The 14,469-nt window shown below is 49.5% G+C and overlaps 2 protein-coding genes and 1 pseudogene across 7 annotated transcripts in view; 2 read left to right on the plus strand and 1 right to left on the minus strand.

Moving 5' to 3' along the window:
* The window catches only part of LOC112911851 (long-chain-fatty-acid--CoA ligase ACSBG2-like), a 63,492-nt gene extending 55,036 nt beyond the window's left edge, over positions 1–8,456 (minus strand). Inside the window, exons 1-2 of one of the 4 annotated variants that reach the window (XM_025988539.2) lie at positions 8,318–8,439; positions 6,337–6,530 (exon numbers count right to left, since the gene is read on the minus strand). In XM_025988539.2, the coding sequence (XP_025844324.1) occupies positions 6,337–6,416 (80 nt within the window). In that variant the 5' untranslated portion in view covers positions 6,417–6,530; positions 8,318–8,439. Of the gene's footprint in view, positions 1–6,336; positions 6,531–8,317 lie in introns of all 4 variants that reach the window. The other 3 variants (XM_072721658.1, XM_072721656.1, XM_072721657.1) reach the window with 3 other exon arrangements.
* RFX2 (regulatory factor X2) overlaps positions 7,177–14,469 on the plus strand; it is a 96,328-nt gene continuing 89,035 nt past the window's right edge. The window contains exon 1 of one of the 3 annotated variants that reach the window (XM_025988536.2): positions 7,177–7,341. The gene's annotated coding sequence lies outside the window, so the exon portion shown is untranslated. The remainder of the gene's footprint in view (positions 7,342–14,469) is intronic. The other 2 variants (XM_025988534.2, XM_072721655.1) reach the window with 2 other exon arrangements.
* Positions 11,685–14,469, plus strand: part of LOC112911857 (zinc finger protein 18-like) — a 40,852-nt pseudogene continuing 38,067 nt past the window's right edge.

The raw sequence follows: 14,469 nt of genomic DNA on the forward strand, positions 1-14,469 counted from the left end.
CACAGAGAGAGGCAGAGATATAGACAGAGGGAGAAGCAGGCTCCCTGCGGGGAGCCCCATGCTGGACTCGATCCCAGGACCCCGGGATCACACCCTGAGCCAAAGGTAGATAGATACTCAACTTCTAAACTACCCGGGTGTCCCTATTTGCTCATTTTAAAATTGGGTTCTTCGTCTTTTTATTGTTGAACTGTGAGAGCTCTTTATATATTCTAGGTTTACATCCCTTATCAGATATACGATGCAAATATTTTCTCCCACTCTGTAGGTTGTTGTATCACTTTATTTATGTTTTCACTTTATTTATTTTCTTTGAAGCACAAAAGTTTTTAGTTCTTTTTAAATATTTTATTTATTTATTCATGAGACACACACACAATGAGAGAGAGAGAGAGAGAGAGAGGCAGAGATACAGGCAGAGGGAAAAGCAGGCTCCATGCAGGGAGCCTGATGCAGGACTCGATCCCAGGACCCCGGGATCACACCCTGAGCCAAAGGTAGATAGATACTCAACTGCTGAGCTACCCAGGTGTCCCTATTTGTCCATTTTAAAATTGGGTTCTTTGTCTTTTTATTGTTGAACTGTGAGAGCTCTTTATATATTCTAGGTTTACATCCCTTATCAGATATACGATTTGCAAATATTTTCTCCCATTCTGTAGGTTGTTGTATCACTTTATTTATGTTTTCACTTTATTTATTTATTTTCTTTGAAGCACAAAAGTTTTTAGTTCTTTTTAAAGATTTTATTTATTTATTCATGAGAGACACAGAGAGAGAGAGAGAGAGAGAGAGAGAGGCAGAGGGAGAAGCAGGCTCCATGCAGGGAGTCTGACATGGGACTCGATCCCAGGACCCCAGGATCAGGCCCTGAGCTGAACCACTGAACCACCCGGGCTGCCCCAAAAGTTTTCAGTTTTGATGAAGTTTAATTTATCTATTTCTTTTCTTTCTTTTTTTTTTTTGACTTGTGCTTTTAGTATCATATTAAAGTGACCATTGCCAAACCAAGGTCATGAAGATTTACTCTTATATTTTTTTTTCCCAAGAGGTTTGTAGTTTTAGTTCTCACATTTAAATCTATGACCGATTTTTAAAGTTAATTTTTATATATGGTGTGAGGTAGGGGTCAAATTTTATCCTTTTGAGTGGGGCTATCTGGTTGTCCTAGTACTGCTTAAGAGACTACTTTTACCCCATTGAGTAGTCTTGCCACCCTTGTCAAAAATCAACTGACTGTAAAAAGGGCAGGTTTATTTCTGGATTCTCAACATTATTCCATTTATCTGTATGTCTAGCCTTATGCCAATGCCACAGTACAGTTTTTTAGTATGTTTTAAAATCTAGAAGTATGGTTTTTCCAATTTTGCTCTTCTTTTTCAGTATTATTTGGGCTATTCCAGGTTCCTTGAGTTTCTTTGTGAAGTTTACAGTCAATTTCTGTGAAATTATCAATTTCTATGGAAAAAAAGCCAGCTGAATTTTGATAGAGATAAAGTCTATAGATGAATTTGGGGAGTATTATCATCTTAATAATGTTAAATCTCATCCAGGAACGTGGTTATCTTTTTTTTTTTTATTTACGTGGGTCTTCTTTAATTTCTTTCAATGATGTTTTTTAGTTTTCATTGTACAAATCTTGGCTTCTACTAAATTCATTCCTCCATCTTTTATTCTTTTTGGTGTTATTGTTTGTTTATTTAAGTTTTTATTCATCCATTCATGAGAGACACAGAGAGAGAGGCAGAGACACAGGCAGAGGGAGAGGCAGTCTCCAAGCAGGGAGCCCGATGTGGGACTCGATCCCTGGACCCCAGGATCACGACCTGAGCCAACGACAGACGCTCAACCACTGAGCCACCCAGGCATCCCTTTTTTGGTGTTATTGTAAATGGTTTTCTTTCTTAAATTTCATTTTCAGATTATTCATTGCTAATGTACAGAAAAACAATTGAGTTTTTTATATTGATCTTGTACTCTGCAACCTTGCTGAACTCATTTATTTGTTGTGATAGCTTTTTAATGCATTCCTTAGGATTTTCTACATACAAGATCATGTCATCTGCAAACATAGTTTTCCTGCTTCCTTTCCAATTTAGGTGCCTTTTATTTATTTTTTATGCGTAATTACCCTGTCTAGAACATCTAGTACAATGCTAAAGAGAAGTGGCAAGAGCAGACATCTCGGCCTTGTCCTTGATCTTAGAGGGAAAGCATCCAGTTTTTTACCACTGAGTGTCTTTATCTGTGGTGCAATGCTCAGATGCCCTTTATCAGGCTGGGGAAGTCCTCTATTTCTAGTTTGTTGAGTGGTGTTGTTTAAATCATGAAAGAGTGCTGGATTTTGTCAAATGTTTTCTTTTTTCTTTTAAGATGATCATACAGTTTTTGTCCTCTATTAAAATGATAAAACTTTTTTTTTTTTTTTTTAATGGAATGCCCAGGTGGCTCAGTGGTTGAGCATCGGCCTTCGGCTCAGGTCATGATCCCAGAGTCCCGGGATGGAGTCCTGCATCGGGCTCCCTTTATGGAGCCTGCTTCTCCTTCTGCCTGTGTCTCTGCCTCTTTCTCTGTGTCTCTCATGAATAAATAAATAAAATCTAAAAAAAAAAAAAAACACTTTTAAAAAAAATATCAAACCAACCAACTTTGCATTCCTGGATAAATTCCACTTGGTCACGATGGGTAAATGATTTTATATATTGCTGGATTTGGTTTGCTAGTATTTTGCTGAGAATTTTTGCATTTATGTTCATAAGGGATAATGGCCTATAGTTTTCTCCTTTTGGGATATCTTTGTCTGGCTTTGGTATCAGGATAGGATAATACTGGTCTCATAGAATGTTAGAATGGCCTCACGGAGTATTCCCTACTCTTCTGTCTTTAAGAATAGCCTGTGAAGGATTGGTGTTACTTCTTCTTTAAACATTTGATAGAATTCACCAGCAATGCCATCTTGTTCCAGGCTTTTCTTTGTGGGAAGTTTTGGGATTACTAATGCAGTGTTTCTCCTTTCATAGGTTCACTCAGATTTTCTATTTCCTCTTGAGTCACTTTCTAGGAATTTACCCGTTTCATTTGATACATCGAATTTGTCAGCATAACAATTGTTCACAGCATCGCCTTACCATTTTTTCTATTTATGTAAAGTTGGTTGTGATGTCTCCTCTTTGATTCGTGATTTGAGTGTTTTCAAAAAAAAAATAATTTGAGTCTTTTCTCTTTTTATCCTGGTCGGTCTAGTTAAAGATTTGTCAGCTTTGCTGATCTTTTCAAGGAACTAACCTGTGATCTTCTTAATTCTATTGATTTTCTAATCTCTATTTCATTTATTCCCACTCTAATCTATTTCCTTCCTTCTGCCAGCCCTGGGTTTGATTTACCTTTATTTTCCAGATCTTTTTTTTTTTAATATTTTATTTATTCATGAGAGATACAGAAAGAGAGGCAGAGACACAGGCAGAAGGAGAAGCAGGCTCCATGCAGGGAGCCCGATGCGGGACTCGATCCCAGGACCCCGGGATCACGCCCTGAGCCAAAGGCAGACACTCAACCGCTGAGCCACCCAGGGATCCCCTATTTTCTAGATCTTAAGGTGGAAGATTCAATTACTGATTTGAGGTCCTTTCTGTCTTTTTTTTTTTTTTAAACATAGGTGATTACAGCTATAAATATTCCTCTACTTTAGCTGAATCCCCCAAATTCTGGTATGCTGTGTTTCATTTTCATTCATCTTCAAGTTTTTTCTAATTGCTCTAATTTTCTAATTTCTTCTTATTTTTTTATTTTTTTAATTATTTATTTTTGATAGTCATACAGAGAGAGAGAGAGAGGCAGAGACACAGGCAGAGGGAGAAGCAGGCTCCATGCACCGGGAGCCCGACATGGGATTCGATCCCGGGTCTCTAGGATCGCGCCCTGGGCCAAAGGCAGGCGCCAAACCACTGCGCCACCCAGGGATCCCTAATTTCTTTTTAAAAAATTTTTAAAGATTTCATTTATTTATTTGACAGAGAGAGAGCGCGAGAGAGCACACAAGCAGGGGGAGGAACAGCAGGCAGAGGGGAGCCCGACTAAAGGCTTGAATCCAGGACCCTGGCATCATGACCTGAACCGAAGGCAGATGCTTAACTGACTGAGCCACCCAGGCACCCCTCTAATTTCTCTCTCTCTTTTTAAAAGATTTTATTTATTTATTTATTTATTTATTTATTTATTTGGGGTGGTGGTGAGTAGGAGCAGAGGAAGAGGGACAAGCAGACTCTTAGCTGAGTGCAGAGCCCAATTCAAGGCTCAATTCCAGGACCCTGAGGTCATGACCTGAGCCAAAATCTAGAGTCAGACGCTTCCCTGACTGAGCCACCCAGGTGCCTCTCTAATTTTCTAATTTCTAATTCCAAGTATTTTTTATTTTCTTACTATCTCTCCTTCCAGACAGCAGAGTTTTACATGTGTTAAATGGTTAAGAAATGCATAAATTTTACTGTAAATATGGCATCAAGTTAGGACAAATATACGTTTTCAAAACAAGAGTTATAGCGGAATGGGCTGTACAATGTGGCCACAAGACAACCTCCCATCACATCCTAAAATTTTATCACTTGGCTTCCCACATCAAGTATGTTCTCCAAAATGCACCTCCAAGCCACCCACTCATCCCCACCCCCACTACCAGGTCCCTAATCCAAGCCACTATACTTGCCAGTCCCAGAGAATTGTAACAGTCCTGAATTCTCTTGCTCTTTCTTGTCTCCCACAATCTGTTCCCCAAGCAGTGAGCTTTTTTAAAACCACAAATCACAGATCTGATTACATCTCCCTCCTGCTTCAAAGCCTCCAATGGCTTCCCAATCTGATGAGAACCCCTTCCCATGGCCTGGCAGACCTTAAATGAAATGATCCCCTCCATTCACTGCATCACTGCCCCTTACCCACTTGTGCTTTCCCTATTCTTTCTGCTCCAGCCATATCCAGTGATCCCACTGTTTCTTTATTTTTTTAAAGATTTTATCTATTTATTCATGACACAGAGAGAGAGAGAGAGAGAGAGAGAGGCAGAGACACAGGCAGAGGGAGAAGCAGGCTCCATGCAGGGATGTTGGATTCGATCCCGGGATCCTGGGATCACGCCCTAAGACAAAGGCAGATGCTCAACTTCTGAGCCACCCAGGTGTCCCCCCACTGTTTCTTTAAAGTGAGTTTCCACCCCCAGGGATTTTTGAATTCTTGATATTGTCTTCCCCTTTTCCTTGTGATTCCAACCTTGGCCCAAATGTCACCGTCTCAGAGAGGCCTAGGGTGACCAGCTCATCCTGCGTGGTCCCGAAACTTCCCATATTTAGAACTGAAAGTCTCACATCCTGGGAAACCCCATAACCTCAAACCATGTAGGATGCTTGGTCACCCTTGAGAGTCCATCCCTGGCTACTCTATGTGAAATAAGCCCAGCCAGTCATCCCTAAGTTACTATCGTATCACTCTTCCTAGGAGCACGGGAATTGTATCCCTAGCACCTGGATCAGCGTCTGACAAATAGTAGGCACTCAATAAACATTTTTGGCTAAATTAATAATTGAAGGAAAGGAGCTGACTCCTGCAGTCCTAAGCTTAAGACTCATCACATAAAAATCTGCAAGAAGCAACCCATTAGAAAGTGGCAAAATCACTTCAGCAGGTGACCATCAGCATTTTCATTAAAATGAATAGAAAAGATCAAGCATTGCCTAAAGCATCATGTTATGAACATTTTGTCTCAGTTAGTATATGTTTGTGTGGACTGGGCCTTTGGGTCAAATGTATTTCTTGCTGCGATGTTGTGGTCAAAAATGTTTGAAAATCACCTGTCTGGTAGTCAAATGCATGGGCTTTGGCACCAGACTGGGGGGTTTGAAGCCCCTACAAGCTGTTTGGCACTGGGCAAACTCACTCATTCTTTCCAGACCTCAGTTTCCTGATCTGTAACATGGGGATAACGCATAGCACATTTCTTAGGATCTGAGTGTGAAATTCAACTGAGTTAGCATACGAAAAAATGCTTACATCAGTGTCTGGCACCTAAGAACAATTTAATCAGTGCTAACAAGTATGATTACTTGTTGAGTGAATGAATGAATGGATGACTGACTGACTGAATGAATGAATAGGGCTGAGGTCTAATCTTCCTTTAAATTGCTCTGCCCCTTTCTTTCCAGAACAAATCTTCTCTTTTACTGGGCCAGCCCCTTCTCCTGAATAACTATATATGTTTATTTATTCTGTTTATTGTCAGTGTCCCCACATTAGAGAAAAAGCTCCAGGAGAGTGTGGGTTGTTTGTCCTATGCATAGTTGAACCTACCATCTGGGGAGGGAAGAAGGTTGGCAAACATTTTTCTGTGAAAGGCTGCGTAGTAAATCTTCAGGCTCTGCTGATGCCATTCCATCTTTGTGCCACGAATTAACCCTTCGCTGCTCAGGCCTGCCCGTGTAGTGAGAAACCAGCCTTCCGCGATCTCTTAAAACGATGGTCCTCCTGGCTGTGTTCCAATAAAACTTTATTGACAAACACAGGCGGACATAATTAGGGGTGCAGCCCGCCAACCCTTAAAAGATATCGAAACCACTAGATTCTGTTATACAAGAGCTTCATAGTTTTTCCGCATGCCACCGAAGAGCCTTCTTTTGATTGTTTTAAACCATTTAAAAAAATATATATTTGAAAGCTCTCAGCTGGTGGTGCATGAAAACCAGGCGGCGGGCAGGGTCGGGGTTTGCTGACCCCAGACTCGGACTCTGTCTGGACGTCCCGGGAATGGAATCGGTCGTGGAGCTACGCGAAGGCCCCCCCCCCCCCCACCCCGGGGAGCCACCGAGCCGCGGCCTTCCCGGAGCAGCGCCACCCACCGGGGGCCGCGTGCGCTTTCCGCTCGCCGACCCTCCGAGCAGCGCGCGCCTCCCGCCAAGCCACGCCCCCCTTCGCGGCGATTGGTTAAGCCTCGCCCTCGCCGGGAACGCCCCCTCTGATGGGCACTGCGGGCAGCCAATGGGGTGCCGCGGGGGCTCACGCCCGGCCCTCCCCGCGCCCGTAGGAGGCGGGCGTGGGCGGGCCGTTGAGGGGCGGGGCGTGGAGCCTGGTAACCGTTGCCGGTAACAACGCCCCGCCCCGTCGCGGCGGGCGGGCCGGCGGGCAGGCGCGCGAGGCCGGCGGGCGGCGGGAGCGGGAGGAGGAGCGGCCGCCGCCGCCACCGCCGCCGCCATAGAGACTGTAGCCGTGGAGACTGTTACTTACCAACGGGGACCAACACGCAGCAGCCGCTGCTGCCGCCGCGGGAGCCGCTGCCCGAACTCCCGGCCCGAACTCCAGGTGACCGATGCGACCGCCCCGGGCCCGGCCGGGCCGCGGAGTGTGGGGGGCGGCGGGGATCGGGACGGGGGGGGGTGTCGGGAGGCGGACGGCGCAGCCCCCGCCGTTCACCCCAAACGCCCGGGACGGCGCGCCCGCGGGACTCGCGCCTTCACCCCGACCCCGCAGGCGCGGCCGACTTTGGGGACCAGCTCCCCCCAACTTTCCCCCAAACTCGGGGGGCAGGTGCGGAACTCATCGCCGCACTTCTCAGAAAACTTCCAGAGTTGGGGAGCCCCCCCCCCCGAGCCCTCTCTCACTCCTACCCTCAGTATCCCCGGCCTGGGCGTGGCCCGGGACCCCTCAAACTTTTATCTTCAAACTCCCTGAACTGGGGCTCCCGGGAACCTCGTCTTACTCCCCTCCCCCAACCCCGTAACTTGGGGGCGCCCAGGGACCCGTCTCTCACTTTCTCTCAACTTCTTGAAACCATCTCAAAGCCTTACCTTGAACTCCCTGAACTGGGGGGGCGCTCCTGGGGACCCCCTCCTCTTTTACAGCCCAAACCCCTGAAGCTGGGGGTCCCCGGCTCACTCCGACCTCGGACTCCTGAATCGGGAGGGCCTGGAGGACTCGTTTTCACCTTTGCCCCAATTTCCCGGATTTGGGGCGTCCTGGGGACCGTCTTCTCGTTTTGACTCCCCACCCCGAATAGTGGCTTTGGGGGCCTCCCCTGGACCCTTTTTCTCACTGTTTACCCAAAAGTGCACTCGCTCGTCTTGGGAAAACACCCCCCCCACCACCACCACCCTCGCTTTTTTCGCCACAAACTCACCCGAGAATCGGGCTTCGCGGGGACCCGCTTCTCAAGCTCTTTACCGAAAATCCTCGTGGCCAAGGCTCTCCGGACCGACACCCCTCCGCTCTCCCTCTGAACCCCACATTCCTGAGTCTGGGGGACCCTGCACCCACCCGCCGCTCCGCTCTTTGGACTGACCTCTAAGCGAGAAGAGTTTCTCCAAAAGCTGTTTTCCTTTCTTTCTTTCTTTCTTTTTCTAATTATTCTGTTTAAAGAGCCTAACTTGTGGCCCAGACCGCTCAGTGACGTTTTGTCCTGCGATCGTGCGAGTGCGTGTGTGTTTTGTGAATTCAAACCCCTCCCCTGCACGCCCCCCTCCCCCCACGAAGCGCGCTCGGGCGCGCACACGCGGACACACGGGCACACCCCAAATACTCTGTTCCTTCCCGGGCTCCCTCCCCCCCGCTCAGGCTCCGTTGGCTCCTGTCACTGCTGCACCAGGAAAGTTCGGTTTCCCGACCCTAGTGGCTATTTCGAGGGCCCCTGGGGCCGAGGCGCCCCCGCAGGTCCAGCGGAGGCGGGGGCGGTTCACGGTCCTAATTTTAACCTCCCGGTTGCCCTGCAGGAATGAGGGAGGGAGGCCAGGTCTGCGTGCCCCGTGGACCTCCTGCCCCCTCTGGGTGTTTCCACTGTGCAGCCCCCAGCGCACACGCACACGCACAACTGTTTCTTGCTCCGCGCAATTAACCGGCAGCGCAGACTTCGCGGGTTTTCTCCCTCCCAGTCAGATTCCCCCAACTAAAGGATCATGACCCCAACAGCAACGACAGAACTTTTTTTTTTTTTTTCCCTGCGCATATTGTCAACATGTTTTTTTGTTTGTTTGTTTGTTTGTTTTTTACCTTTTGGCTTCATGCTCTGAAACATTCTTTGCTCTGTTAGAGACCCTCACCCTCTGGTCCTCCCAGGGCGGGCTCCCTGGGCTCTCTCCCACTCCAGGGTAAAAATGTGAACCGGCTGCAAAATAAACGGTAGAGCTAGAGATGGCTTCTCACCTGGCCGGGCCTGAGGAGTGAGAGCGGAGGGTTAAGCGCCTCCCCCTCCTTCCCGCCTCCCCCCCCCCCCCCCCTCAAAGAATCCGATTTCCTTGGTCCCAGATCGCCGCTAACTTCGCCAGCCTGGGGGTTTGGGACAGTATCAGAGAGCACCCGGTGGTTTTAAGAAAAGGCTTCCTATAACACGGTGGACCAGCTAACCGCGTCTGTGATCCTGTGATGTTCTGCCGGTGTAGGCAGCGAGTGAGTCCAGAAAACAGTTCGCTTCTGCAGCAAAAGCAAAACTGAATTCTTTAGCCTTTAGGTACATTCCTCTTTCCTGCCAGATAAACTGCCCAGGCGCTTCCAGAGGGGCTAAGAGCTCCAGAGTTCTTAATTGCAGCAAGCGACAGAGCGAGTCCTTTGAAATTCTGTTGATATATTTGCATCTGGGGTGAAGGATTCGCATCACCTGGTAATATTCATCTTTTTACCCATGTTGTCCCCGAAGCACTGCCAGGGATGGAGCCATTCACCAGAAATGCAGGTGCTGGGAAATTGTTTATCTGGATCTCATTCCCTGGAGCTAATTTGTAGTTTCAGATTCGAATTAAAATTCATTCGTATTAGTCAATATTTAATTAATGGGACTTTAATTAATATTATAATTGAGTCAAAATTTGGAATGTGCTGGTGGAATTTTTAAGGTCACTTGTGGTTCTTTTGCTCCAGGGCCAGAAGGAACCATATCTTAACCATAATATATTCGACTTTTTAATTAACTGCCATTCGATCGCTTAAATAATGCACCATCCTCCCCTCCCCACGCCTACTTATTAGTAAAATGTGAACTGTTGAAAGGGCCGGGAAAGTTCCCAGAGAAATCATCTTGCTGGTTGGGACCCTCGCCAAACGTGGGGGACAGGAACGTGCAGGTCCTGTCGCAGTGTCTGAAACCCCTGGCCACAGATGTACCCAGCAAACACATCCAGCTTTCTGCCCCGGGCTGGAGGAGTACCCCCACCAAGTGGGTAGATAAGGACCAGAAACAGCCTCAATCAAGCCAGTTCAGGTCAGAGTCTGTGTCAGATTGACCAAAACACTTCCAGTTCTCAGGGCTTTTTGGATATGGGCATTGTTAGAAGGGATTGGGGATTTCTGTATTTATAAAAAGGCATTTTGACTCCCTTTCTGTTACTTAAAGGATGAGCAGCTCTGTCACAGGCCATGTGCCCTAGACCTGTGCCTGGTACCGGGGATGTACTTAACTTGTTGAATGAGTGAATGAATGGAAATTAGAGAGGAAGCCAAAAGCCTCCTAGTGCTTCTGGGAGACGGCAAGAGCAGCAAAGGAATTCTTACAGGAGGGGAAAAAAAGAGGGGACCCTTGAGAGGAAGACCCGGAATCAAGGGTGTATAGGACAAGGAGTAGGTGAAGGAGGGTGGGGAGAAGAGCCAGGGAGAGAGTCCTGATCATTCGGCCTGGGAAGTGTGCCTGCCTAAGAGGACGAGTAAGGTCTCCCTAGCAGAGCAGCCTGTGGAGCTACTCTCTGGGCACATCCAGGTGGATTCTGACGGGCCCCCAAAGCACAAGGTGGCCGAACCGAGCTCCCCACGGGCCCCACCATCTGCTCCTCCAGCCCCCATACCCTCCTAGTGAGTAGCCGCCGGCTTCTCCTGGTTGATCAGGCCAGAGCTTTGGAGTCGGCCTCTTTCTTGCGAGCCATCAGCAGATGCTCCAAGTCCACCTGGCATCTGACCGTGCCTTGCCACCTCCACGACGGCCCTGCTCCAGGCCACCCTGCTCCAGGCCCCGGATGATTCCAGCCTGTTTGTTAACCCAGCAGGGGTGGGGGGCTGGGGGTGTGTTACCTTCTGTTGTGAATCCCCCAGCTCAGAACCCTCCCAGGGCTCCCATCTCCGCTTGGAGCAAAGGCCAAAGTCTCCTCCCACCTGGGCCTCTCCAACCCAGTACTGGCCCCGTTGCTGACAGTGATCTTGTTCTCCCTCTGCCTCGACCCTGCAGGCCTCCTGGGAGTTCCTCAAGCCTTCACCCAAGTAATGGGAGTGTGTGTGGGGGGCTGCTCTCACCCTGCCTTCAGGCCTTTTCTCAAATGTCGCCTTCCCAGGCCACACACTTAGCCTGCTTCCCTCCTTTCTCTTTCTGTAGCATTTATTTTATTATCACCAGCCGGTGCCTCATCAGAAGGTCACCTCCTTAAGAGGAGGAAGCTCTGCGTGTTTTATTAACTTCTCTTTCCTCCCAGCGGAGCACCGTTCTGGCACCCGAATAGGCTCTCAATCAGTTATTTGTCAAATGAATAAACAGTTTGCCCCGCACACCTATGGGAGGAGCCTACGCAGAAGCTGAGAGCTGCTCCTTACCTACCGAAGGTGGCCGCCCGCGTGTCTTGGAACAGCTTGGGTCGGTCGAAGTGGGGCAGAAGGAGGAGTAAAGGGAAAGAAGCGGGTTGTGGAAGTGGATGTTGCAGCCCCAGGCCCCGGGCCTTGCAGAGGAGGGCTCGCGTGCCATGTCCCCGCTGCTTCAGGGCCGGGGGGCTGCAGGTAAGGTGCAGCATCCGTGAGCTGGGTGATGATCCTGGTTTGCCTGCCACGTTCGAGATATTATTGATCATTGCGTAGCACAGGGCCTGGCCCACAATGGGTGCCCAACGAGACTGGCTGTTACTGTTCTGTCCGCACTGTTATGATCGGGGAGCAGCCTGGGACCCGTTCTCATTTGGGTTTTCTGACCCCCTGCGAGTGCTAAGGAGGCATTGGGGATCGAGGCACATGAGCCGGCCCTGTCTGTCTTGGGCTGGGAAATGCCCTTCCATTAGGGTGGAAATTCACTGGTAGGAATCTATCATTCTGCAAGCATAAGCGCTCAGCAAAAACACAAACAGCAGAAAAAGGGACTGGAAGCCCCTGCCCCCGGCCCGAGCTGGTTGTGGCAGAGGCCGATCCGCACCCGGTCCCCCCGCATCACCCCCTCCCCGTCTGTTAGGTGGCCAGCTCTGCCGGCAGAACTTTCACATGAGAACATTTAGAAACTGGATTCCCGTCTCTGTTATCGCTGGCTCTCGGGTGCCATCCTGGCCGGAGTCTGGAAAGCAGCCACTCAGAGGTGAGAACCAGCCCACTCTTCATGCCAGGACTCGAGTTAGGGCCTCAGGAGCAGACAGCCGGGCCTGGCTCCTGGCCGTGCTTCCCTTTTCTTTCCCTGAAACGCATTCCTGCCTCATGATACACAGGTTTCGTGAGTCTGAGAACCCTGCTGTACGCCCTGGAAGCACCTCATTCTACTTTTTAATTTTCTTGAATTCTAGGACTTTCTGAGAAATCTAGCAGACTTCCCAAACCTGTAGGTTGTACCTATGGCAAGTGGGTATCAGACACTGTCAATCAGATCACAGCTGCCGGGGTCCATGTTAAAAAAAAAAAATGGGAAAAAAAATCATACAGCCATTAAAAGTATGTCATTCTTCGTGGAAGGCCTGGTACGGTGATCCTTTGTCACTTACTGTGTAATGAAGGCCAGACGAGCTACAGGCAGTAAACCTGTAAGACTAAGGTCTCCAGTTATTTTGAGCATGTGCATGTGTGTATGAACTAGACCCCTGGACCGGGGGTGCTCTTCAGGAGGGTGAGACTGAAATGAGGAGGAGGAGCAGCCCTGTGGAGTTCTGAGGGGAGAGCCTTCCAGGCATGGGGTGGGCGTCAGGTGCAAAGGTCCTGTGGCTGAAGGACACAGCCGGCCCGGTCACAGCGGAGGAAGGCAGCTGTGTGGTTAATGCATGGTGAGCAGAAGGAGGAAGACAGAGGACCCCAGAGGCCGTGGGGGAAGAGTCTGGATGCTCTTCTAAGTTCAAGTTAGATGGCTGGTAGATTTCCCCTGTGCCTGGAGCTGTCAGATGGGTGGTGTCCACCAGTTTACTGGAAGAGCTGCTTTCTGGGCCTCTGACATCTGGTCACTCATTCATTCATTCTTCTGAGTCAAGCGCTAGCCTCTGAGGCTTCAAGGACTAAAAGGAAGCATGGAGGGAGACAACCTAGAAGTGGTGGTGCTAGCCGTCTGCGTGGGGTTGTGGGCTTGGGTGGGACAGTCGTGGTGCGGTTGTGTTTTCAGGAATCTGCCAACAGCTCCCGCCAGCCGGGCCCGGGGTACTAGGGAGATTGGGTGAGAGAGAAGAGCAGGTGTCAGCAAGCAATGGCCCCCAGGTCGATTCCAGCCTGCGGCCTGTTCTTGTGAGTGAAGTTCTTGTGGAACTCGGCCACACTCGTTCATTTACATCCCATCTCCGGCTGCTTCTGCGAGGCCACGGCAGAGTCGAGTGTTTGTGACAGAAGCAGAACATGACCAGCAAAACCGAAAGTATTTACTGTCTGGGCCTTTACAGGAGAAGTGTGCTGAGCCCTGGCCGGACAAGTGGGGCTTGGCTCTGGTGCTGGGCTGAGACTGTGGGCAAGTGGCTCTGTGAACAGGCGTGATTTTGGAGGGTGCGTCAGAAGCCTTAGAGTCTGGAGGTAGGTAGGAGAGGGAGAGGAGGTTGTCGCCTGTAGTCCGAGTGAAGGGGGACAGGGGCCTGCCTGACAGCACCGGCCAGGGGATGCTGGGGAGACAGAGCGGCCAGGTTCTCAGGGGCTCAGGGGCCTGTGGACTCGCTGGGCCTGGGGGTGGGGCGGTGGGGAGGGCGATTCCCAGGTGTCTGGGGATCCTGTAAAATGTGTCACTGCGGTGAGTCAGGGACCACGGGAGAAGCTGGTGTCGGGCAGGGTAAGTAATGAGTTCAGTGGTGGGCTGGGCCAGCTTGAGGTGTCTGTGGGACATCCGTGTGGGGACAGCCGTCCAGGAGGTTGCTGGATTGCAGGGTCCGGAGCTCCCAGGGCCGGTCCCGGCTGGGGGGTTAGCATCCAGGAGCTGCCAGCACTCAGATGGTCATCTCAGCCCTGCAAATGGATGAGACCATCCAAGGAGAGGGTGCAGAGTGAGAATAGAAGCAGGAACCAGTGAAGAGTCAACAGAGGAAAGTGGTTTTTTAAATTGTGGCAAAATATACGTGATGTACAATTTGCCGGTTTACCCACGTTCAGTGTGCGATTCGGTGGTATTAAGTGCATTCTCGATGGGGGGCAGCCATCCCCACTGGTTCCGAAACTTCCTTGTCACCCCACATGGGAGCTCTGGTCCCAACAGCAGAAACTCCCCATTCCCCATCCGCCCTCCCAGGCCCCTCCCTGGTAATCTTTAAACTACTTTCCATACCTATGAGTTGACCCGTTCGATATGTTTCGTGAAAGTGGAATCGTAGAACA

Source organism: Vulpes vulpes, chromosome 9 (assembly GCF_048418805.1).
Source record: "Vulpes vulpes isolate BD-2025 chromosome 9, VulVul3, whole genome shotgun sequence".
NCBI lineage: Eukaryota > Metazoa > Chordata > Mammalia > Carnivora > Canidae > Vulpes > Vulpes vulpes.